At 47.8% G+C, this 24,434-nt stretch overlaps 1 protein-coding gene across 1 annotated transcript in view; it reads right to left on the bottom strand.

Annotated features, from left to right (window-relative positions):
• Positions 1–4,926: 4,926 nt before the first annotated feature.
• Positions 4,927–24,434, bottom strand: part of LOC144164308 (uncharacterized) — a 98,503-nt gene continuing 78,995 nt past the window's right edge. Inside the window, exons 8-17 of the mRNA XM_077694804.1 lie at positions 23,406–23,454; positions 23,150–23,323; positions 19,686–19,742; positions 19,241–19,335; positions 17,484–17,589; positions 14,078–14,147; positions 12,117–12,202; positions 9,346–9,537; positions 7,379–7,437; positions 4,927–5,200 (exon numbers count right to left, since the gene is read on the bottom strand). Of these exons, the coding sequence (XP_077550930.1) occupies positions 7,399–7,437; positions 9,346–9,537; positions 12,117–12,202; positions 14,078–14,147; positions 17,484–17,589; positions 19,241–19,335; positions 19,686–19,742; positions 23,150–23,323; positions 23,406–23,454 (868 nt within the window). The 3' untranslated portion in view covers positions 4,927–5,200; positions 7,379–7,398. The remainder of the gene's footprint in view (positions 5,201–7,378; positions 7,438–9,345; positions 9,538–12,116; positions 12,203–14,077; positions 14,148–17,483; positions 17,590–19,240; positions 19,336–19,685; positions 19,743–23,149; positions 23,324–23,405; positions 23,455–24,434) is intronic.

The raw sequence follows: 24,434 nt of genomic DNA, 5'->3' as shown, positions 1-24,434 counted from the left end.
TCTCGCTGGGCTAATAAATTTCCCAAGTGTTGTTGATCCCTAATGGAAAGCCGAACTGCATTGGCTTTAGCGATGTGCCTAAATGCTGAGTGTTCAGCTGCAACACTGCTGGGAGCAGTGTGTTCGATAAGGCGAGTGATAACTGCCTTGGGGATTGCTTGTACAGACATTTGGTTGAGTGGCCTGACGAGCGCGAGAAAGTGAGGCCTACTCACCCGTTCCGCTCGCAGTTCGCCCTGAAGTCGTTTCGTAGTGTATCTTCGGTACGTGACGGTGTTCCACTCTGATGGGTCCTCGTCTTCGTCTTCCATGCTGTCTTCTGTGCTCGTCATCGTGAATGCCGCCGTCGGGGGCGCCGAGCCGGCCGCCCCCACATGTGTGTTGACAGCTGTGTTGATATCCCGATGGTCCACGGTGGTTTCACTCGGTTGAGAAGCCGTACCTGCTGCTGTGGAGAGCTCGAAAGGCTGATTTAGGGCCGCGGAGGGTGAAGGGGTGCTTATCGCGTCCATAGTTTCACTGCGCCTAGGCCTATCACCGGCCGGCGCGGCCGAACACCAGCTAAGCCTAGGCGTGGCTCGAATTCGCCCGCCGACGTGAAGCAAACGTTCTTCCAAAAAATGCGACGAATTGTCCAGAACGCACACTGTCCACTCACTTCGGGTGTGTTCACCGTCCTTTGCACCAAAAATCGCGGACACACTGTGAAAAAATTTCACCAAAACAGTGAAAAAATATAGAGCCCATGCAGAGCGTGTCTGGCGGGCACGGCCGGCACGTCAGTAACATATGGTCCATTGTTGAATAACCTTTACGGAACCCTGCTTGTTCTTTAGGTTGACTGAAATCTAAGGTTGCAGAGATTCGGTTAGCGATTACCTTGGTAAATACCTTGTAGACGACTGACAGTAAGCTGATCGGCCTGTAGTTTTTCAAGTCTTTCATGTCACCTTTCTTATGGATTAGGATGATGTTCGCGTTCTTCCAAGATTCCGGTACCATTGCGGTCATTAGGCATTGCGTATACAGGTTTGCCAGTTTTTCAAGTACAATTTCTCCCCCATCCTTCAAGAGGTCTGCTGTTATCTGATCCTCACCAGGTGCTTTGCCCCCTTTCATTTCTTTCAAAGCCTTCCTTACTTCTTCGGTCGTTACTGGTGGGATGTCTATCTCCTCTGAACTACTGTCTCGTTCGGCATTATCCTGTATGTCCCGGCTACTGTACAGATCCCTATAGAACTCCTCGGCCACTGTGACTATTTTATCCCTATTTGTGATGACATTGCCTTGCTTATCCTTAAGTGCATACATCTGATTTTTCCCCACGCCAAGACGTCTCTTTACTGCTTTCAGGCTACCTCCGTTCTTTACAGCGTATTCGATCCTCTCCATATTATACTTCCGTATGTCAGCTGTCTTGCGCTTATTGATTAACTTCGAGAGCTCTGCTAGTTCTATTCTGTCAGCTGCGGTAGAGATTCTCATGGTTTGCCGTTTCCTGATTAGATCTTTCGTCTCCTGTGAAAGTTTACCAGTATCCTGTCTAGCCATAGTGCCCCCGACTTCTACTGCACACTCCGTGAGAATGCGTGTAAGGTTGTCGCTGGCTTCCTGTGTCGTAAGCTCGGCTTCCTCGTTAAGGGCGGAATATCGGTTCTGCAGCGCGATCCTGAATTCTTCTACTTTACGTCTTACTGTTTGCTCATTTATCGGCTTCTTTCGTACTAGCTTGTTGCGGTCCCTCCTCAAATCTAGCCTAATTCGAGATCTTACCATGCGGTGGTCACTACACCTTACCCTTCCGAGCACTTCCACATCCTGCACGACGCCAGGGTTATCGCATAATATGAAGTCTATTTCATTTTTGTGCTCCCCATTCGGGCTCCTCCAGGTCCACTTCCGACTCTCCCGTTTACAGAAGAAGGTATGCATTATGCGTAGGTTATTCCGTTCTGCAAACTCAACTAGTAGGTCCCCCCTGCTATTTCTACAGCCCAGACCATAGTTCCCAACTGCCTTGTCTCCAGCCTGATTCTTGCCTACTTTAGCATTGAAGTCCCCCATAACTACAGTATACTGCGTTTTTACTTTAGCCATTGCCGATTCCACATCTTCATAGAAGCGTTCCACTACTTGGTCGTCGTGGCTGGATGTGGGCGCGTAGCCCTGCACCACCTTGAGCTTGTACCTCTTATTGAGCCTAATTACAAGAGCAGCTACCCTTTCGTTAAGGCTGTAGTATTCCTCTATGTTGCCAGCTATGCTTTTATTGACTAGAAATCCCACTCCCAGTTCTCTTCTGTCCTCTAGACCACGGTAACATAAGACGTGTCCATTTTTCAGCACCGTGAAGGCTTCGCCTGCCCTCCTAACCTCGCTAAGCCCTATTACATCCCATTTAATGCCCTCTAATTCCTCGAACACCTCGAGACTTGCTTCGCTAGATAAGGTTCGCACGTTAAACGTTGCCAGGTTCAGATTCCATTGGCGGCCTGTCCGGATCCAGTGATTCTTAGCACCCTCTGCTGCGTCACAGGTCTGACCGCCGCCGTGGTCAGTTGCTTCGCAGCCGCTGGGGACTGAGGGCCGAGGGTTAGTTGGCGTATTCATGGGAGGTTGTGGCCGGTACTACACCAGGGTGGCCAATCCGGCTCTGGTGAGGGAGTGCATTATCGGCAATGGTCGCCGGGGTCAGGCCGCACCCCAAGCCCCTTTGTGCAATTCCATCAATACGCGGATTTTTTTTTTTTTTAATCCGGTGGGAATTGTCCGGCACCGGGATTCGAACCACGGTCCTTCTGCACGCGAGACGGGTGTTCTACCTCTACGCCATCGCTGCACCCTTAATTAGTCAAATTAATTAGTCATTACCCTTAATTAGTTTCACCCTTAATTAGTCAAATTAATTAGTTTCACCCTTATTTAGTCAAGTTAGTCAACGCTTAATTAGTCAAAGTTTAAATCCAGAAGGCAACCAAGGAAACCCATACGATAGAGCTTTGCGATAAACCATCATCGCCGTTAGACGAAGGTGTGCATGATTTTTTCAAGTGTAGGTGGCAGCTTGTAAACCGACCGCAGCATTCAGTTGTGAAGCTGAGTACTGGTTTCGGGCACCCTCCTGTCTTGCGTCCTTCAGCCACGCAGGAATTGGTTTTTGAAAAACCATTTACCAACCAGCCAGCAACCATTGCAATTCTTGTAAAGCAATGCTTCTCCACGACAAGCAATAACATTCTACTATCATGCGGTATTTATTCTATCAACGATTCCCAATGACTGTAGTAAGAGCATTTCTGTGAAATTAAATACGTTTCAGCCGTAGGTAATGAAGTTACGGAAGCGTCGTCCGTCACAATTTCTGTTTTGAGGTAAATCTTCGAAGACACCCTCCAACTTTGTCTTTCACTTGTGGACGACGTCGATGCCGTTTCGTCATCAACTGCCAAAGGCCAGCGCCGCAGCATTCCTAGATCGGTTGCACACACCGGCTTTGTGGGAGAATTTAGCTGCAGTATACTCCTCGATACGCGAAACTGCATGCAGGCATCAAAAAATTGCATGAAGCAACGAACTTTCACTTCCAGCTTTACTTCTAGCTTGGCGCATTGAGCGTCGTCTGCTATTTGTAAATACTGAGTATGGGTGTAAATAAGTAAATAACACACATGATATGCCTCGTAAACGTCACATCCACACTCAGGATTTACCGATCTGAAAAATGCACGTGGGGTTACGTACGCTTTGCAAGCCGCACCGCAGAAAAACGACAGAAAGACATGCACAACTACGCTGCGCCGACCGCCACCGGCATTCCACTGACGAGCAGTTCGCCACGGGCGGCGCTGTTCGCTGAAACGACGGTGGTGCCATACAACGGCCGCCCGGTCCCTATACATCGCACTCGCCTTGGTTTCATCATTGGCTTGGATTGAAACATTTTAGTGACCGCAAATTTAAACAAAGTGCCACAAAAACGTGAAGAATAGTGTGCAACTACGGAAGTGGAGAATAAAAACAGGCTGTTTTAAACTAAGGAAAAAGGAAGTAAAGCGTATTTTTTGCTGCAACGGTTGTGCCTGTTATTCCGCAGGCCAAGGTTGTAGTTACGAACAATGTTAATATTTGGGGGGGGGACTCATTAGAGACTCCGATTTTATCAATTTTATCGTTATTTCAAATATTAGGTTGTTTGAAGAGTTTGGAAAGTTTTTTGAATGTGCATATGGAAACGTTGCCTTCATGGTGAACCGGTGCACCGACCGTCAGCTAGTTTAAGAAGAAAAAAGAAAACGTGGCGCTAAACAGTCGTGGACGATGACAAGATAGGTCTAGCGAGTGTCCTGTGTACTTCTTCTTCGTCCGCGTCTATTTTTCGCTAGTAAAATGCAGTCGTATCTTGTCTTCATCGAAGTACATTTTGTTTCTTCTTTTCGTCGGCTACCAATTTCGCGGCGGCATATCACCCGCTCAGTCATACATCCTTCGACTGCGCCATGAGCAACGTCAGCTGCGATCACGCACTGCGTGCTGTTTCACCGAACACGGCTACCACAGAACCGGGAGGATTTTGGCTTCCTTGTAGCTCGTAAACGTGTTAATGCATAGTGAAGAAAGCAAATCCCCAAAAACCGCTTAAGAATCCAATTGTCATGCCAAGCCCAAGTCAAAAAGGGGGGGTCTTCCCATGAACCCCCACGACGACATGGCTTACCAGGCGCAGTTTCCTCTCTAGTATACTTACTAAGAAACTCTATGACTCCAACAACCCTGGCTGCCCCAGCTGGGGCGCAGACAGAGCAGGTGGCTGCAGTGAACACACCGGTGAATGCGCCCGCAGACACACTGGCCTACACTGGAGCCACAGAAATGGGGGCCCACAAGTGAGACTTTGACGGCACGATGGTCGCGAGAAACAACAGTGGCTCCAAACGCTTCTGCATTTTATTCTTATATTATATAAGGTAGGTGCAAAAATAACAGGGCAACCTCTGTTTCAAGATGACTAGCCTGTCATCACACGGGGGGAAAGAAACGGGTTAAAAAAAAACGGGCTCTAACGAGGCAGTGTCCACTGTCACACACGGGGTCCCAGCAGTTGCGGCACAGCTGAGTGCGAGTATTGTGGTCCCAGCAGTGGTGTGGGACAGCACCGCTCCCCCTCTGCACTGGGGCCACACTGGGGTGGAGCAAGAGGAGGCTGCAAGAGGGGAAACATCCAGGCACGCTATATTTAACACTCACGACTGGCACAGCAGTGGATGCGTTTCAGAAGGCATTGGAATGGCCATTATCTTATCTCCTCCAAGGAGGCAAGATATCATGTTCTCTAGAGTCGCCGCCACTGTCCTAGATTGTTGCGATGCCTGCCTGCTGCTCTGCCAGAAAAAGCAAACGACACACTTTGATGCGGCAACTCTTAACAACTGCACAGTTGCTCAGCCATTTCTCTGTCGCTTGCTTCTTGACCACACTCTTTTGGGGTGCAAGCAATCAAGCCTCTCTTTACATTGTTAAGATCCGCTCACATTTGTGACTGGAGTGACCAAAGGCAACGTGGTTTCGGTCACTCTTGTCACCCACAATCGCGTTCGTCATGTGACAAGAGTGATTGATCTCCATCAAGTTTTGTCGCCACCGTCGCTCTTGACGTAGAAGGAACAGGCAAGAGTTCCTGATATCACATCCTGCCTCATCACCCGAATACTGTGCTACGTTGAAATTGAAACTCCCGCGAAATCGCGTTCCAGGCGAGACACAATAACAGGAAAAGCGAAAATACGACGTCACCACCGCTCGTGTCGCGTGCAAATGTGAACACCGAGTGTGGTGCTCGCTCCAGTTGCATTGCTCGCTTTTGTTGCTCCAGCCGCAGGTGTGAAGGGGCGTTTATTTGAACACCATTGTGCCATTGCATATCAGCCATTACGAGTATTGACCTTGTGCGACAAGCTTCACCTCGTGGCTGTGGTAATTAAAGCAGCAATGAAGTGGCAGGACAAGGGAGGGGCCTCCCTCACATCCACGTGCCACACTGTTTTAGCCTCCTATACCGCAAACATAACGCATGTTTGGAGTCCAGCATACTAAAGCAATAACCTCGTATGCCTCAGAAGTAAAAAAAAAAAAGAAAATTACTTCACTCTGCCAGTGTGCAGTTAAAAAGTGCTCAACTTGCAAATCATCTTGGAACTGACTGTTATTTTGGAACTGACATGAGAAATCACACAGTGAGAGATGCTATCTCGCAGCAACGCATGTATAGCATGCACCGGGCTAAGCCACACCTCACAACTCAGCAAAGGCCCACTGCTGCCAAGAATACAACGCAACTGTATGCAATGCACTATGTTCTGCCAAAACGTAACGCTTTCTTCCATGCCCTTATTAAGGGGGACACTGGTCTTGAGGACATTTTTGTTATTTTTTTATCCTACGTGCTTAAGATTCACACATTGAGTGTGTTTTAGCATTCGGAGCACAAATATGCAGTCAGTTTTTGTCTATGAGGTGTAAATTTAGAGTCGTGCAACATGTTGGGCCACTCCGTTTCAGACAATATTTTCATTATCTTCCTATAAAATACTCAAATGGCTTTCATCCCTTTGTGCTCTAAAAGGACCAGGAAGCGCAACTATATACCACAGCCGTAATTTTAGCCTTGTTTCTGCAAACACTGTAAACTTCATAAATGTCAGGTCATCAATTTCCTATGTTTTTGTAAAACTAAGTGCATAAAATCTTGCGTCAGCAAAAAGAAATTTTATACTTTTGTGATTTTATTGCACTGTTCAGTTCATAAGCTTTCGAATGCAGCAAAAATAATACAAATCGAACCGGTACATTTCAAGCTATTGTACCCGACAGCTGACCATGTGGGAAAAAAAACTGGTTCTAAGAAGACAGGGCACACAGTTTGGAAACATAAGCAAAAATGGTTATTTAGGCGACTTCAAAGTGCAACAGCTTTGTGAATACTTATGATACAGCTATGATATTTTGCAGTTCCATTCTTTGGCACGCCTGTGTGTACGAGATTTCGGCGCCTGTTAAAGATCCCCAGGTGGTCAAAATTAATCCGGAGCCCTCCACTACGGCACGCCTCATCGCCAGCGTTGCGTCAGCGCGTTAAACCCTACAATCAATCAATCAATCAATCAATCAATCAATCAATCAATCAATCAATCAATCATTCTTTGGCACCTCTAGACAGCAGATGAAATTAATACAGAAAATTGGTTTTTTGGCAAATTTTTTTTCCTCAAGACCAGTGTCTTCTCTTAATACAACTAAAGAAACTGCAGTGCAGAGCTTCATGCACACGCCCCACGCACGCTAGCACCCAAGCAAGCGAGCCACAAACAACAACAAAGCGTACCAGTGCTGGAACTGTGGCAGTCAGTTCCCCTCCTGGTGAGCAGCGGAATGGCGTCGATCCTGGGTGGCAGAAGTGGTTCAGGGAACATCAGCCACCAGAACGACCAGAACCAGTTTCATGCAAACACAGCAAACTGAAATAACGTGGGACAGTGAGGTGTGTGTCACAGCTGGATCTGCACAGAACAGTTTGTCCGCTGGGTGGCCCAAGTACTGCCTAGGCTCGACTATTCGAGCCATGCCGGCCAGAAGGGCACTTGTCGCTCTACATCAACCAATTTATTTTCACCAGACCTGGTAAGTGCACCAGTGCCATCTTGAATGCCGGCTTCCAGAAAGGGCAATGTGCAATCATAGCAAATCGAACTAGAACTACCCGAGTCTAGGGTAGGAAAGAAGCTAGCAGTGCTCTGACGCCCAATCAATCTCACAAGCACGAATAAAACAAACAAAAAAAGAACAGGTTCTGCGCGATATAAACAACCGCCATTAAAACACTCGCAATCACACAAGACTCCAAGTCCGCGCATTAGGGTTATTACAACGGCACCACCAGGCCCAAACTGGCACCCATATGACACCCATTTTTCTCTGCTGCCTGCAATATCTCCTGAAACACAGCACAACTCGACACTTGTGCACATCAGCTGATACAACGTCTTCTCAGTGGTCTGCCAAGAGGACTACATGGTTTTACAGGCTATTGATTAACACCATGAAAACGTGTTTCCCACTGTCTGTTCGAATACCAAGAACCTACTCAAGCACAAACTGGAGAGTACCCCTCCCACGTTCACGAATGCGGGGCTAAATCGTGACAGCCCCGATGACTGCGAGGCAAAGCTAGATGGCAGCACAAGTGTCGTCGGAAACCCAACAGTCACCGGCGCCAATGGAGGTCCTTGGTCTCCGCTCCGCCGCTGCTTCCATACGTTCCCATTGGCAGATCGGCAAGATGGCTGCCCCTAGCAACATGTCCCCGCTGCAAGTGCTGCCGCAAAAATGCTCTGTGTGGACACCGTCGCTGATGCATTTGCTAATTAACTTGTGCCAGGACAGTGGAGCTGTGATTGGAACATTTGACAGACTGTGAAATGGGATGTCAAAACCATGACAAACACTGCCATGGAGTGGATTGGACTGTCTAAGTAAGGTAATCCAGTATACTATCACAAGAAGTTGTTGCAAAGAGTCTTATACTTATAGAAAATGTTCTTTTGTGTGTGTGTGTGTGTGTGTGTGTGTGTGTGTGTGTGTGTGTGTGTGTGTGTGTGTGTGTGTGTGTGTGTGTGTGTGTGTGTGTGTGTGTGTGTGTGTGTGTGTGTGTGTGTGTGTGTGTGTGTGTGTGTGTGTGTGTGTGTGTGTGTGTGTGTGTGTGTGTGTGTGTGTGTGTGTGTGTGTGTGTGTGTGTGTGTGTGTGTGTGTGTGTGTGTGTGTGTGTGTGTGTGTGTGTGTGTGTGTGTGTGTGTGTGTGTGTGTGTGTGTGTGTGTGTGTGTGTGTGTGTGTGTGTGTGTGTGTGTGTGTGTGTGTGTGTGTGTGTGTGTGTGTGTGTGTGTGTGTGTGTGTGTGTGTGTGTGTGTGTGTGTGTGTGTGTGTGTGTGTGTGTGTGTGTGTGTGTGTGTGTGTGTGTGTGTGTGTGTGTGTGTGTGTGTGTGTGTGCGTGCGTGCGTGCGTGCGTGCGTGCGTGCGTGCGTGCGTGCGTGCGTGCGTGCGTGCGTGCGTGCGTGCGTGCGTGCGTGCGTGCGTGCGTGCGCGCGTGTGTGTGTGTGAGGTCAAATTTCAAGAGTGACGTGATAAATCATCCAAATGGAACTGAATGTGGGAAAGGGGTGTTGTTGGGCTGCATCACACTGGCTCGTCCGCTTTCAGCCAATCAGGGATCGGTCTTAACGGACTCTTCAAAACAGAACATGAAACGGGCGAAACAGAGAATTTCGCCCCAGAACCCTCTGTTTTGCCTCACCCACCTCTTTCACCATGAGATTCTCGACCTCCGGGTCCAGCGGCGGAAAGTCCGGTGGCGGTCGGAGGGCCAGGTCCGACTGCGAGCACTGGAGCAGGAAGTCCCGGGAGTAGCTCCTAGTCCTGGAAGGGGGGGCACCGGCCGACGGATCGGATGCTTCGAGGGAAACTGAAGACTGCACCTGGGGAGGCCTGGACTGCAGACAGGGCGGCCGGAACGAGCAATTATTCAGACACAGTGCTTACACAGACCACGGGGGGAAATAAGTTTGGCTCACCCAATCGACTGCCTTGTCCTGATAACAACAATACTAGCAACTTTATCACACTATAACAAATCATCGAGGTTTCAAAGGAGCCACGAAGACAAAATACAAGCTGGGTTTATTAGAAAGTGTGCTTAGTCCCGATAACAATGATACCAATATCATCGCAATCTTCGAACAAATAACGGAGATGTTGAAGAAAACGTGTGAAGCAGTTGCGACCCCCTATCTAATTTCCCGCAACTTTTCTATGACGTCACGGAACCTTGTTTGTGCGATTGGCGGCCGCCTAACTGACCTGTCCCGAAGACACATGACTGGACGTCTGTAATGGGGCCCCTAGTTCCATTTGACCGCATCACTTGAATGCTAACGTGCGGTTCACGCACTGAAAATTATGTTTTATTTTTGGCCCGTATGACGTCATTCTTGCTCATAACACGTCACCGTGGCGCAAAATTTGAAGTTTTAAAATACTTCTTGCTTTTTTTCGTTAAAAAGCATCTTTTGTGGCTGTAATGGAGCTGAGTGAGATACTGAATCCTAGTTCTTTCAAATTAAACGTTGCATTTTCTCTTCATGGCTCCTTTAATAAGGAACATGCAAAATCAGAGGCCACCCTGCAGCCACGTTTCAACAATGTCTGTGTGATGTCAGAGAATCTTCTCGTGAAATTATAGGCTGCTGAACAAGGCCACTGCCGAGGAACGTGACAGTGCGATTTCAGTCGGGCGTCTAGTTCAAGGGGGCAGACTGGTCTTAGGGATTTTCTTTTATTTACTAACCAATTTTAATGATACTGCCAAGCTTTATGGAGGTTTTTGTGCCAATTTCAAATCTAAAATTACATTTTTTGCAAGTTGATTATTTTTTCTTTTAAATTATTGATCAATTGCCAGTATTTTGGGTCGCAATTACCAAATAACCACTCCACACAGAATGGCGATTGTACATGGCTAGGCAGACAAACGACTAAGGCATGCAACGTAGGAAGAAATTTTCGGGTTTGTCTATTTTTAGTCGTCTTGCAACACACTGAACTTCACTCCTCCCACGCTCTGCCAGAAATGGCTCCCAGATGGTCTCAATTGACCACAATAATAATTTTCCAAAGCCTCCATCTGAAAATTTGTTTCAAACGTTGTATTCTCCCCCCGTTTAGGTATGAGAAGCAAAAGAAATTACAGTCGTACCTGCTCTGGGTGCCGTGATATCTGTCGGCAAACACTAGCTTTGTGTTGCGAGAGAAGTGCCATTTTACAATTGAATTCTGCGTGAACTGAGCGGTGGAGCACACTTTAAAATGCTCTTTACAGTAGAACACGGTGCCTTTTGATGAGAAAATTTGCAGGCTGATAACAAAATGGCCGTGGATGGGGAAAAGGAAATTTTTCAGAAAATTATTTTTTTGACCATTTTTCGGCCACAAAGACCCGTCATACGCGCGTGGTTAACAGTACACTGATAGTGTTTCCAGTGCTTGCATCTACTGCGTCACTGCCGCCACTATTGCATCACTGGTGACACGTGACATCACTGGTGACATGCGAAGTGTTCCAACACTTCTCGAGTGTTTCTGGTTAATTAAGAAGCATCTCTTGTGGCTGCAAGAGAGCTGAGTGAGTGACCATGCAAGGGTACCGTACTTACCCGATTATAATGCGCCCCCGATTCTAACGTGCATCACGATTTTCCAGGCAAAAAAAACGAAAAACCTTGCACCTCCGATTGTAACGCGCACGGAACTTTGTGAGCAAGAAAAAGGAATGCGAGAGAAACGGGTGATTTATTTCCCGAACTAATCTCACTTATCTGCTGACCACATCTCGTCCTCGGTGCCGTCAAGCACGTTCGCGATGCCACACTTCTGAACGAACATTCAACCATGGTCGATGGGATCGTGGCCCACGCCTCGCACGCCCATCCCGCGAGCTTCTCCAGAGGCGCACGCTTCAGCTGACCGCTCGTTTTGAACGCGTGAGAGCCGCTGCTGCCACTGCTGTTCTCAAGCGTGCAAGTGGAACGATTTGATCATTTGTGTGAACGCCGATAGAAAAGCCTAGGCGCCTATGCTTCCTGCATCCGAAAAATCCATGGATGGAAAAATCGTTGCTAACACTCCATGGTTGCTTAAAGCTACTGTGGTGCCATCTTGAGATGGCGATGGCGATGGGTGGGACGAAATCCCCGCTGTTTCGGCAGTTTCGGTTTCGTATTCGGTTTTAACGTGCAAGCGATTTTTCGACCTATTTTTCCAGGGAAAAAGTGCGCGTTAGAATCGGGTAAGTACGGTAGTTGTCCAAGCTCAACAAGGCTTGACCCTCCCGTCTTCATGGCGTCATTAAAACACAGTTGCACAACACGTCCAACAATTCATTCCAGCCCCTCCTGTGGTGGTTCACTACTGTGCACCCAAGGTGTCGAACACACGTCATCCAAACAACGCCCCTCTCTGCATCTCGTCTGGATCCAGAAGAGGACTGCAACCCCCAAGAGCATGACAGACTCACCCTGGCTGAAAACGCCGGACAGCTCTCCCTCCTCTTCAGCTGCCTGGCTTGTCCACGGGCATCCACAGTGCTGGACGCATCGGCATCTGTGAGCAGGGCAAGCGTTGGTGACGAGACACCCTCCTCCCTTGCGGCACTCTCTGGGGAAATTCAGGGGCAGTGTTTAAAGGTGCTATCAGGCGGGCACAGTGGATTACCCAGACACGCAACCGTGGTTTAAAGCAGCCTCTGGGTACCACTAACAACGGAAAGCATCTGAACATGGTGCCTCTGCATTACTGGAAGTGCTCAGAATAGACTGTGAAAGAAAGCCGAGCAAAGCAAGGACCTCAGCTTCCCGGTGCGTAAGCGTGGCAATGATCTGAAAAAGCGTGGTAGTGGGGGCTTGTTCGTACATACTTGACGACAATAACAGCTCTTTAACGGGACGCAAGCAGGATTGACAGACAAGGCGCTGACTACCAACAACAAGGTTTATTCCTTTCCTTGCGCGTGCCTATGTTTGTGCTTACGAGTTCTTCACAATCTCTTTATCTTTACCTGTTCCTTCTCTCTGAGTTTCCTTCTCCGAGGGGATATATTTCGTGGCAATGATGCCTATCAGTAGCACAAGGGAGGGGGAGGGCAAGTGGGTAGAGGGGGAGGAGGAGAGCAAACTTTGCACTGTTCATTTAGAGCTTCCTCAAAAAAAGTTGGATCCTGTTCAAGTGTCCCTGGGCTCGCAACTTCACGGGAGCACCATTTTGAAAATGGTGCTTTAGTATGTCCTTGCATTGTGTTGAAAGATGCTTTCACAGGGGACAAAGTCTGAGCACAGGCCCACAGCTCTGCATAGCAGCAGCAGCACAGAGAGACGTGACAGGCGTTAGTGCTGAGCTCACCACAAAGCGTCCCCTTCCACTGGAGCACATCAGTCAGGCTCACTTACTGTTGGCGGAAGAACTTGAGAGTGGGAATGATTGACGTGTGTTTCAGCAGGAGGGGATGCTTTGTTGCGTGCTGAGCACTCGCGCCTGTCACGTTTCTCTGCACTGCTGCTATGCAGAGCTGTGGATCCCAAACACCAGCTAGCCCAAACCCACACTGCAGTAATATTAAGGGACAAACCTCCGTACTGCCCACTCAAAAAACTCATCCTGGAAGTTCCTTGTGTCTCTCGAGTTCACTTGCGATTACTTAAGGGGGCACCTGGGTCTTTGGGACCAGAAAGTTGCCCAAAGAAGCATTTTTTTAGGTATCACTTTTCTCTTGATTTGCACAGTTTCTCCTCTGAAAATTCTATACATGGAACTGTGCCAGGTACTAACAAATTTCTTTAGAGGCCCGATTTCAACAAAGAAATAATTATTTTCCCATGATTCCGCACTTTTTCGCCACAAGTAGTACGGCAGTGATACAAAATTCTCCAGAGGTACATCCCAGCATGTAGTGCAGCTAGGAAGATCATTTCATTTGCGCCGTGAAGATGAATGTTTAAACTATGCAATGTGGGAAGCAAAACTTGCATTTTGTGTTTGAGTAGTTGTTTGATAGGCATTATTTTTAATTGGTTAGCAGGAGTAGTTCAGACATAGCAGTTAGAATTGATGTAAACGTGTATGTGATTGCAAAACAAAAAAAACTGCTTCCCATACTTCCTTCTACACAACTTCTGGTATCTATTCATGTCTTGCTGGTTATCTTTTGCTGAATAGCTTTTTCCTACTGTTCTCAAGAACAATCAAGTAAAACTTTTAATTAACTCAGAAACTAAATGCCTTACATCAAAACTAATTAGATATTTGAAATCAGCTAAAAAAAAACTGAACCCCATGAAGTTTCGTCAAAATTGGTTGGAAAGCAAAAAAAAAAAGTTTCTAAGACCAGTGTGCCCCCTTATCCTCGCACAGGTTCCCTTGCCAGTAAACTCTTTCACTCCATTTCATCATCACCACGCCTCTCAATCATGTTACGTTACATACCAGCCTGGGGAGCCACATTCCGGACAATGCTGGTGCACTTGGCTGACTGGGCTGCTGCTACTGTCCTGTCCTGTAAAAGGTAGAGGCACAACAGCGGAACCTACGCTCCAATAGTTCAAAGAAAAGGCGTCCACTTCTTCGTGGCACAGATGTGGACATGGTTGGCAGGCAAGACCACAGCAGCAGCAATTGACAATGAAGTGCAGGCCAATAAGGGCAGTCCGGCCACAAGAACAGGCTGACAAAGTGGCTGCTAGGAGCCTTCCTCTGTGGCGGGCACGCAACTTGCAGAGACTACAGCCACTAGATCAGGTTTCAGAGTATCGACACTCTTTTCTGTCATTGTTGTATGCTGCTTACAGCGGCCATTGGTCGAACCGCGTCACGTGACATTTGTTTACCCCGGAAGAACCCATGGGCGCTGACATTTTGGTGCCTCTGTCTGTGTTGCCGTGCGCGCGCTATTCGACAAGTCGTGATTTTCGGAGCGCAGTGCGGCTGTGTGACACGTTGGGAGTGGGTTTTTAAGCCCCCAGACAGAGTAGCGATGCCGTGCTGCCCTGTTTCAACCGGCGGGAAGGTGGAAAACGCCTGCATTGCTTCCCGCTGCGAAAGAACGACAGTGGCCTAATAGGCTAACCTACAGCCACTTAGAAAGCTCGGCTTAATTAGTGGCTCTAGCGCAACCTACAGCCACTAAATGAGCCACGCTAGCGCAACTGAGCCTGACCCCATCGCAGCGGCGTGCTGTCTCTAAATCTTCGAAAAGTAAACACAGCTTCCATGGTTGCCAGGCGGCGCCCGGACAGATTCCGCCAGTCAATGTCAGCCGCAATGGGTGCATAAAGCTGGCTGCCCTGGCGTCGGGCACCAAAATGGCTGCGGCCGTTCGTAAGTGTCGTTACTCTTAAGCTTATTTAGTGACTCTAGAAGAGACTAAGATGCCTGCAACTTCTTTAACAGGCTTCACGAGTGAATTCGAGTAACCCTGTCGCAATGCAGGACGAAAGCAAAGAGGAAGTGTCGGTGACTTTATGCCCTTTAGTAACGAAGCACCTTTGAAAACATCTGGCAGAAGAGGAGAAGCAGTGTACGAAACGGCTGGAATAATCACAGTGCCCTACTGAGACATGACAAAGTGGACCTCGCCAAAGATGCAGCGTAGACTGCTTATACTGTATGTTGCGGGAGTCCGAAAAACCTGCCCTATAAGCAGTATGCTTCAAGAAAGCATGTGCAAATCCAGCCACATCACCACCTACCATCCAATCATTCTTCGTTTACCATCACTCAAACAAAGGCCTCTCAAAAAAGCGGCGAAATCTTTACTTCATCTTTTTTTTTTTCCCTTCACATCAGACGCCACAGCAGGGTTCACAGGCTGCTGCATGGTCTTACAAACCATTCGTCCGTCATTAAAGGGGCCCTGAAGACAAAATAGAAGTCGGGTTTATTAGAAAGACTGCTCAGTCCTGATAACAATGATATCGATATCATCGCAATCTTCGAACAAATAAAGGAGATATTAAATAAAACGTGTGAAGCAGTCGCGACCCCCTAGCCAATTTCCCGCAACTTGTCTATGACGTCACGGAACCGTGTTTGTGCGATTGGCGGCCGCCCAACTGACCTGTCGCGACGACACGTGACTGGACATCTGTGATGGGGCCTCTAGTTCCATTTGACCGCATCACTTGAATGCTCACGTGCAGTTAACGCACTGAAAATTATGTTTTATTGTTGGCCCGTGTGACGTTATTCTTGCTCATAACACGTCACTTTGGCGCAAAATTTGAAACTTTTAAAATACTTCTTGCTTTTTTTTGTTAAAAAAACATCTCTTGTGGCTGTAATGGAGCTGAGTGAGATACTGAATCCTAGTTCTTTCAAATTAAACGAAGTTGCATTTTCTCTTCATGGCTCCTTCAACCTCTTCGTGTCTGTATACTGAGGGAGTACGTCTACATTTCTTAGCGTCCATGAACGGATGCCATGAGACAATGTGACAAGAACGCAAGTTGGATTTTCTTTCCTTTTTTTTGTTTTGTTTTGTCTTCACCCCAGCTTGTGTTCGCATTTGCCATGGGCTGATAAGGTGATTGCTTATCAGCACAGCAGACAGGTAGGGGAAACCTTTGGCATCGCCGCTCACTATCTCCAGGTTTTCGAAAAGGAAAAGGGCACTTGCTTTTGTGCACAACGTTACAGCAGAAACAACTCACTGTGCAAGGATGGGGGGAAAACAGGGGAAGGGGGGGGGGGGGGGGGGGGGGGCGAGCTCGCTATCTTCAGAGATGCGTCAAGTAAGGACAGTTGTGCTTACCACGTGCGTGCAAAGGGAACACGCAAACTAAAGGGTGCCTATTTTCTTTATTTCTACGCTGACGTTATAGGGGAGAAGGGCAGCACACACTGCGTGGGATGGCTGATTCCGTCTTTTTTAGCCTTTTTCACGACCAGCTGAAACAATGCCACAGCTGCGCCAGTCGATAAAACAGCACTATAAACAGTATTGCGCTTTGGTTAACCGCATGTATAACTGGCATGGTTATGCACTGAGTTCTGTGGGAGGCCTACCAGAGGCCAGGGAAGCCTGCGTTACATCCGGTCCCGCACTATAAGCCGTTACGTTGTACGTAACCTACACTGTAGTAATGCACAAGGCAAGGACAAGCAATTCCTTCACCTTGTACGCAACACTTCCGTTCTCAAAGTGAACAGCATCTACCCGCTTGGAAAGGACTTGCAGGGCCCCAATCATGGCGTCAAGAGCAAGGGGGGCTACACACGGGAAACGATACACAGTGGGAAAGTGAACCAAGTGGACCCTGGGGCCCTCGCAAGTGCAAAGAAAATCAGGTCCAGAAACCACGAGCAGCAAAAGAGGAAAAGGCACTCGGGCAGTCACATTGCGTGAAAGAGCGACTGGCTTCTCACCAACACGACAAAACAAGGTGGGAAGCACATGAGAAGGCATTCCATGTTGTCCCTTCCCCCCTCCCTCTGTGAAACGGCAGTGGTGTGGCTGCAAGCGACTGCACAGTGCAGATTGCTCAACACAGTGGAGTGACAGGGAGTCCTTTTTCCTCCACAGTCTCTCCAGCCACGCAACAGCTCCCAGCTGCTGCTGCTGCTGTTGTCAGAGGGGCTCTTTGTTTCATAGACTGTGGGTAGCTGGAGGATTCCTCACGTGCAAAACACATGCCGCATTGCTTCTCAAGGAGTCTGGCAATGATCACAATCACACAGCCCCACTGACTGGCGAGAGTCACACACACTGCCCGCTCGTTCACGTACATACCGTAAGCACAGAGCACAACAGTCACAGTCTTTTCCCGCTCCAAAGATCGCCACCCTCCTTCCTTCCCGAGTGACAACCATAGAAGTGGCACTGCAAAGAGCTCACCTGGGGTCCTCCTCGACAGTGTCTGCCGACGGCCTCCCCCTCTCCTCCACTCGGACTGCCTGCCTGGTGGCCTCCACTCTGCAGGTCACCGGGTCCACATGCAGCGCTGCCACCAAATGGCAGCGCGATGTGCAAGCAGCAAGTCAAACTCCCACAGCTCAAGGATACGCAAGAGATAGGCACAACACTCCCAGCGTACTGGCCCAAAACGCACCACGAAAGGACGTCTTGCACAGGCCTCCTTTCTTGTGCCAGTTCTTCTGCACAGTACTGAACATGCTGAACACACTACACCTACCCTACGAGGCTGCACTGCACCCTACATCATACCGATACTCTCACATGACAACTCAGTGAGCAGCGAGGGACCCCTGGCCTGACCAGCAGCTCTTTCTTTGTTTTTATTTTCACACAGCACCACACTTGAGCCAGTGAGAATTTCGGCTCGCACAAAACACATCTGCGGGCATCTAGAGACAGAGACCTCCGTGCAAATAATCTGAGCACTTCATAACCTCATCCACACGCAGAGAAAGTAGTTCCCCCCCCCCCCCCCCCCTATAAAAACTGAGTGGCAAGAACCATATTTATTTCATTATAAGGCGATAGTGAGGCGACACACACACTGAGTTCCATATATGAGGCGGGGTATGACTTTGAGACTACGGATTTTCGAAAAAACCTCAAGTTATATTCGAATGAATACGGTATTTCCTGGTAGGCATTTCCATTCAAAGCAATCGCACTACAAACGCACTACCACGTCGCAACCTCTTAGGAATGTGGGCTAGGTACCACATTTCTCTGCGATCGAGATGGCCACCAGTCACTGCACTGGGTACTTCACTGGCTACTCACCCTAGGAAGGCAGTCTTCTTATTCCCAACAAACAGCTGGGTCATTCCAGCCAAATGTACCAGCCGTAAAATGGACCATGACGGATTTGATCAGAAAAAATTGTGGGTCATCCTCGCATGGCGCACAAGGCTCCCTGAAAGTGTTCTCGCCCCACCAAAATTTTTTTCTTTTTCTAGCGGCGCTTTTACCTCCAGGGTTTAAAGCAAACTCACGTCTGTGGAAAAATTCATGAAAACGTAACTTCTCTTACAATGGCCACCATTTTTTGTGAACATCATGTTGATGCCCTGGGCTACCCTATGCCGAATTTTTAATGTGTTATTACGCCATTCAGAAAATACACGAGGTCGAGCATTTTCAAACATTTTTAGCAAATACGAGCACATTCTCTCAGCCAATGAAGCATTTGTACCTGTATCTCAGCATTGTGGAAAATTGGTAAAAACTATATTTACACTGAAAAAAGGTGAAATGTGCGAGAAAACGTCTGTCAAACTTGTAAAAATCTCCTTTCTGGCCCATATTCACCTTGAAATTGCGCATTGCTGTGCTCGTAGTAAAAATATCAAGTACAAGTGATTCACTAGCACAAATGATCGCAGTTTATTTCAGGAAGTTTAATCAGAACAGTTTTTGTTTTAGCAGCGAAAAAAAATTTCATTTTGTGCAGCGTCACTACTTCACCCTGTTGTTCCACAGAGCGTCTTCTCTGCACGGCATGCACCTGCCTGCATGAAAGAGGCGCGAGGATCGTGGCGAAAGGTATTCTTGTAGCGCAGCAGGTTTGCGCTACAAGAATACCTTTCTGTAAGGCCCCCACTCTTGCTGTGCTCGTAAACTCTGAGAATGTGAGCAGACAGAAGTAGGGAAGGGCTAACAAAGCCCCTTTCTGCACTCACAGCCCACCAGTGCTCCCATGGGTGACAGGCTCGGAAGAGGACGATGCCTTGGCCGCACGCTCATTCTCCCGCTGGGCAGGCAAGTCTGCTGCGGCCTGCAACAGCACATGCCTCCACTCAATGAAACCGCAGAGACCCTTCACGCGTGCACTGGAAGATGCAACGAGAAAACACAGCAGCTTTCCGAGCGTCATGGTACTAAATGGTTTCGAGTCTGTTATTACAACCACGAGCTCTGTGCGAAGCAGATTCTCCCCATTGTAGCCCGAGTCGATGGAAGGCCAAGACAGCCCAGGAGGCAGCCTGAAATTTCATTGCTAGTAGAGTGACTCTACATTCGGAAGACTGCCATGGCGGAGCATAAGAAGAGGCACCATTCAAACGAAAATGGAAAAAAAAAGAAAAAAACCTGAAGAGGCAGAATATCTCGAAAACATTGGCTCACCCTGTCGGAGAAAACCATCTCGCCCGCAAAGTACTTCTCCACCACCATCTTGCACGCCTGCAAGCAATGACGACACATGTGCACTCCATGCTTTCTTTTCCATTGCACAGAATACTGCGCATGCTTGGCTACACAAGGGAGCTTTTCACGGGTTTGTGCGTTCAGCTGGACACACCTCATGGCCTTCCCATCACCAACAGATTAGAAAAATCACAAGCTAATCCCCACATGAAATGTTTACAATTGTGGGCCGTGTGGTGTGGTGCATCTTTTTCTTTTTTGTTCGTGACACGCCACCATGCATTTCAAAACTATGCACGCAAAAAAAAAAAAAAAAAAAAAAAGGTGAAGGCAGCCAGTCTGGCCTGTCATAGGCATGCTCCTGTATGTGAGAAGGTCGATAAAGCCCTGTCTTATACAGGGTCCAACTGCACTCAAATTTCGCCTTGGCCAAATTTATTTTGAACGTACAGTACGTACCAGCAAACCAGTTGGCACATACTAAGTAGTAGCCACGTGGGATGCCTTGTTAATCAATTAGAAATGTTTAAACTGGCTCTGTCTGTCGCTGATGGCCGTGCAGGCCATGAAGTGGAAAAGACATGCCGGCCGGCCAGGTGCTTGGTGCTCCGGCCAGCTAGGAGAACCGGTCGAGTGCCGCTTGCTTGGTGGCTACACATCACGTCAGCCTGTCCGCAATAGCGGTGATCTTCTCTATTTCGGCTTCAAAATCACACAGTTTTGCTGGTCGTTTGCACCATGCATGAATGCATTTAAGCTGCCACATTTTATCTCTCGCAGTCTTTTAGGCAGCTTGTAAGGAAATAAGGTTTCCAACAGGTGCAAATGCTGCGTGCAGTTGGCTTTTAAAAGGACATCTGAGTCGAATGGCCTTCAAAATTTCATTTGAACTGGAACGAGTTCCGCCAATCTACACGGCAATTCTCAAAAGCAGGTGAAAGTTCCCGCGTTCACCCGCCATGTTCTGTAGCAGAAGTTACGACCGTTTGAATTTCGGGTTTGGAAGGTGGAAACCAAAAAAACCGGTTTTGCATTCCAAGCCCGCACTACAAACAATCGTAACTTCCGCTGCAGACCAGATAGAATGATAACGTTAGCCTCATTGCACTCCTTGATTTGTGCACAGTTTATCAGTACCTGGTTCAGCTGCATCACTCCAGCAGTATTTTTACAAAAGCTGCGAAAAAAATCTAACGAAAATCCGAATAAATTTGAATGAAGTCATTTTACCCAAAAACAAATTAAATCAAACAAAAATCCGAATAAATTTGAATGAAGTCATTTTACCCAAAAACAAATTAAATCAAACAAAAATCCGAATAAATTTGAATGATGTCATTTTACCAAAAAACAAACTTTAAATGTACAATCAGAATGAAAAACACCATATGTCCTCCAATTTTTGTCATCATGACTTTAAAAATAAACATTTTCTGTTTAAGATCAGAGTGCCCCGTTAATTAAATACACGTAACTTTGCTGGGATTGCAGCGTCAGTTCGAATAAACCCGAAGCTCGAATTAAGCGAGTTGGAATTAACGAGGTTCAACTGCAATTGTTGTCGTCGTTATGGCGTGCAGAAACCATGCCCGAGTTCCTGTTTCAAAGGCCTTTTAAAACATCAAAGGTGGTTGGTGGGGCTCCTTTGACTCAAACTGCATTCGAACCCAGTGCCTTTGAAAAATGTCATGTAGAGCAGCTCAAAGGAGGCACTGGCATCACTCGACACTCGATTCAAAGAGCTTCGAAATGCCCATGTAGCTGGGATGTAAGAGACTCGTGTGAAAAACGGCCCTGCTGATGACCCGATGCTCACGGAAAAGGAAGTGCTGTGCGACAGGACTTGGAAAGAACACCTTCACTGGTGGCGTTGAGTTTGTTAGTAAGTATACTAGAGAGGAAACTGCGCCTAGGAATGCACGTTGTCACGGGAGATTATGGGAAGGCTACAGCTTCTGGCTTTGGCTTGGCATGACATTTTGATCCTTAAGCGTTTTGGGGGGTTTGCATTCTTCACTATGCATTATTAATATGCCAAGACACCCGTTTCGACTGACCCCCAGTAAAAGAAATAGCTGGACTTTCTTTTTCTTTAGCTTTAGAGCAGTGTTCTTTTTTTTCCCATAGGTATATAATCACACACTCTCCTTTGCACTTTTGTCGCATTTTACTGCAATGTACGGCCACTAACACGTTCCAATCCAAACCAATGACGAACTAAGGCGAGCGCACGGCATAATCGCGGCCCGGGATGACACAGACGGCCTCGATGTCAGCCGCATAGATGCAAGCGCAAGATTCCTCTCTAGTGTACGTGGCAACAAACTCTATGACTGGTGGCACTGTTTGCCAGCAGTGCTTCAAGAGTTGCTATGGCGTCGTTAAGAAAGACCCTCTCGGGTGAAAGAGGGTCTTTCAGCTAGCAGCAATGGCAGTGAAAAGTGGCCCTCCGACAAATGGCCAGATATGTGCGGCAGCTTTCTCCCATCACTGCGCCGTTGTAAAAATGCACGCTGCCAAAGAAGACGAGGGATCTGAAGGGCAGCAGGTGGCGTGGAGTAAAACGAGCTAGACCTGCAAACAAACCGCAGCCGGAAGCAGCTTCCACAAAGCAGCTTTTGTGGTGGCCTCGACAGGGAATTTTGGGAGCTGTGAGCATGTCCAGGCACCATCACGGATGGTGCAACAGCCCATGCTTTTTCCAAGTGCTGACGACAATGTGTGCAGGCTGCGGCAGACAAACGATGCAGAGAGTGTGGTGCACATCACCGTTGCAGAGAAAGCAGACCATACTAGTGACTCTGAGGAAAGATTGCCAACCAGAAGATTGCCAAGCTGTCAGCTGAGCTATCATCAGCATACAGCTTGATTCCCCAGTTTTCTGGCACAATGGACGGTGCCAAAGGACTTTCTCATTTGGGCAACCTTGAAGTCTGGTTGATGAGCTTCATGAGACTCAAGAAGGAGCACGGCAAGTGCGCAGACTTCCTTCATGACTGCGGCAGCACCGTGCCCGTATTTTTCGTGGTTTAAGGAAGAAACTGGTCAGCTACCCCTCGCCATGACCTCGGAAGGCTCTCACTGACGTGTGGAGTTTCCAGATGAGCTTCCGGTAGGAATATTTTACGCTTGGAATTACCAAGACATCAAACTACAGCACGTCAAGACATCAAACCAAGACATCAAACTACAGATTTCCTGGGAATCTGATACATCCAAGTCGACCATAAGGGGAATTATTCGTTGCACCCTTGGGGTCATTTGTACAACACCCTCACGTCCCTTCTCTGCTGACTACACACTGTGTGAACAAAACGTGAGAGCACGGGGACATAATTACTGCCCCTTCCCACCCACGACAGCAGCAGCTACAAAACAGACGGAGGCCACCCAACCACTTGATGTCAAGCAGCAGACGCGAACAACACTCGACGGGGACTCACCCTAACAAGGGCGGGGTTGCCTCCACTAATGCGCACCGTGTCTCCGGCCACGTTGAGAGTGGCCGTGAACCCTCCCATGCTGGCGTCGCCCATTCCTCCCCTCTGCACCAGGGACAGCCTCTGGTTTGCCTCTGGGGCCGCTCTGTGGCCGGCTGCCGTCCCATCTCCCCCTCCCTGCAAGCGTGAGAGCACAGACTCCGCTGCATCACGCAGCTTTTCATCAGTCGCACTACAGCAGTGCACACTTGCCACTCACTTGGACTGCAGGGGATGCACTGCGTCCAACCAGGTCTTTGTTTCTCCCCCTGACAAGAAAAGAAAGGAAGCGGTTGGGTGAGGCAGAGCGCAGCATGTAGTACAGCAGGCATTGCAAGTGAGACTTGAAAGTGAACCAGCAGCACTTTTGGGATGCTACAGCCAACAGCAATAAAAGTTTCCTTTAAGGGGGGACGTGGCAAGTAAAAGTTTTTGTTAATTATGGACCAAATTTAGCCAAATTAGGAGATTTCATGCAGTTAACTAACCTAATAACAAAACGCAAATCAGTTAAAAATATCTTCTATACTTTTTGAGTTACCAGACTAATTTACCTTCACAGAGCTCTCGCAAGATTAATTAACTAACTAGGCAAGAACTCAACAAGATTTTTATGTCAGCGTGATCAGGAAGGTCTATTCTGTGCAAGAAAGCTATTTTATTGTCGCTTTATTTCCTTTAGGTATCCAGAAAGAAAGACAGGAGATTTACTCTCTTTTCGACATGAGACTATTTCTGATTTCGAAAGGAAGGTGAAACATTTCCTGTTTTTTCTTTACGCCTAAAGGATATAATGGATTAATCTAATAGCTTCCTAGCACAGAATACACATTTCTGATCACACTGACATAAAAATCTACCGTATTTTCGCGTGTATAACCCGCCCCTGCATATAATCCGCACACCCACTTTCAGCCTGCTAGAAAAAAGGAAAAAAAAAAAAAAAAAAAGGAAAAAAAAAAAAAAAAACCTCGCGGATTGCTTGCACATTTGATACAGGAAAGGCTGCACCAAAGCTACTGCTCAAGGAACACATCATATACTATGTAGACAGAAAAAGTGCAAAATTCAGTTTTGCACTTTTGCACCGTGTGCTTTGCACAACCGTTGCCATGGGAGGCATAGTCAGTGTTACTGCGTAGGAACTTCACGGCACAACGTGCATTGCCATGAAGCTGCACTGAACAAAAATCCCCGCATATTATCTGTACCCCTACTTTGCCACTGAAATTTACGCATTTTTTTGGCG

Source organism: Haemaphysalis longicornis, unplaced genomic scaffold (genome assembly GCF_048455015.1).
Source record: "Haemaphysalis longicornis isolate Haplotype H1 unplaced genomic scaffold, Haemaphysalis longicornis Haplotype H1 scaffold_13, whole genome shotgun sequence".
NCBI lineage: Eukaryota > Metazoa > Arthropoda > Arachnida > Ixodida > Ixodidae > Haemaphysalis > Haemaphysalis longicornis.
The sequence above is the reverse complement of the archived record's forward strand: the minus strand, read 5'-3'. Positions and strand labels throughout refer to the sequence as shown.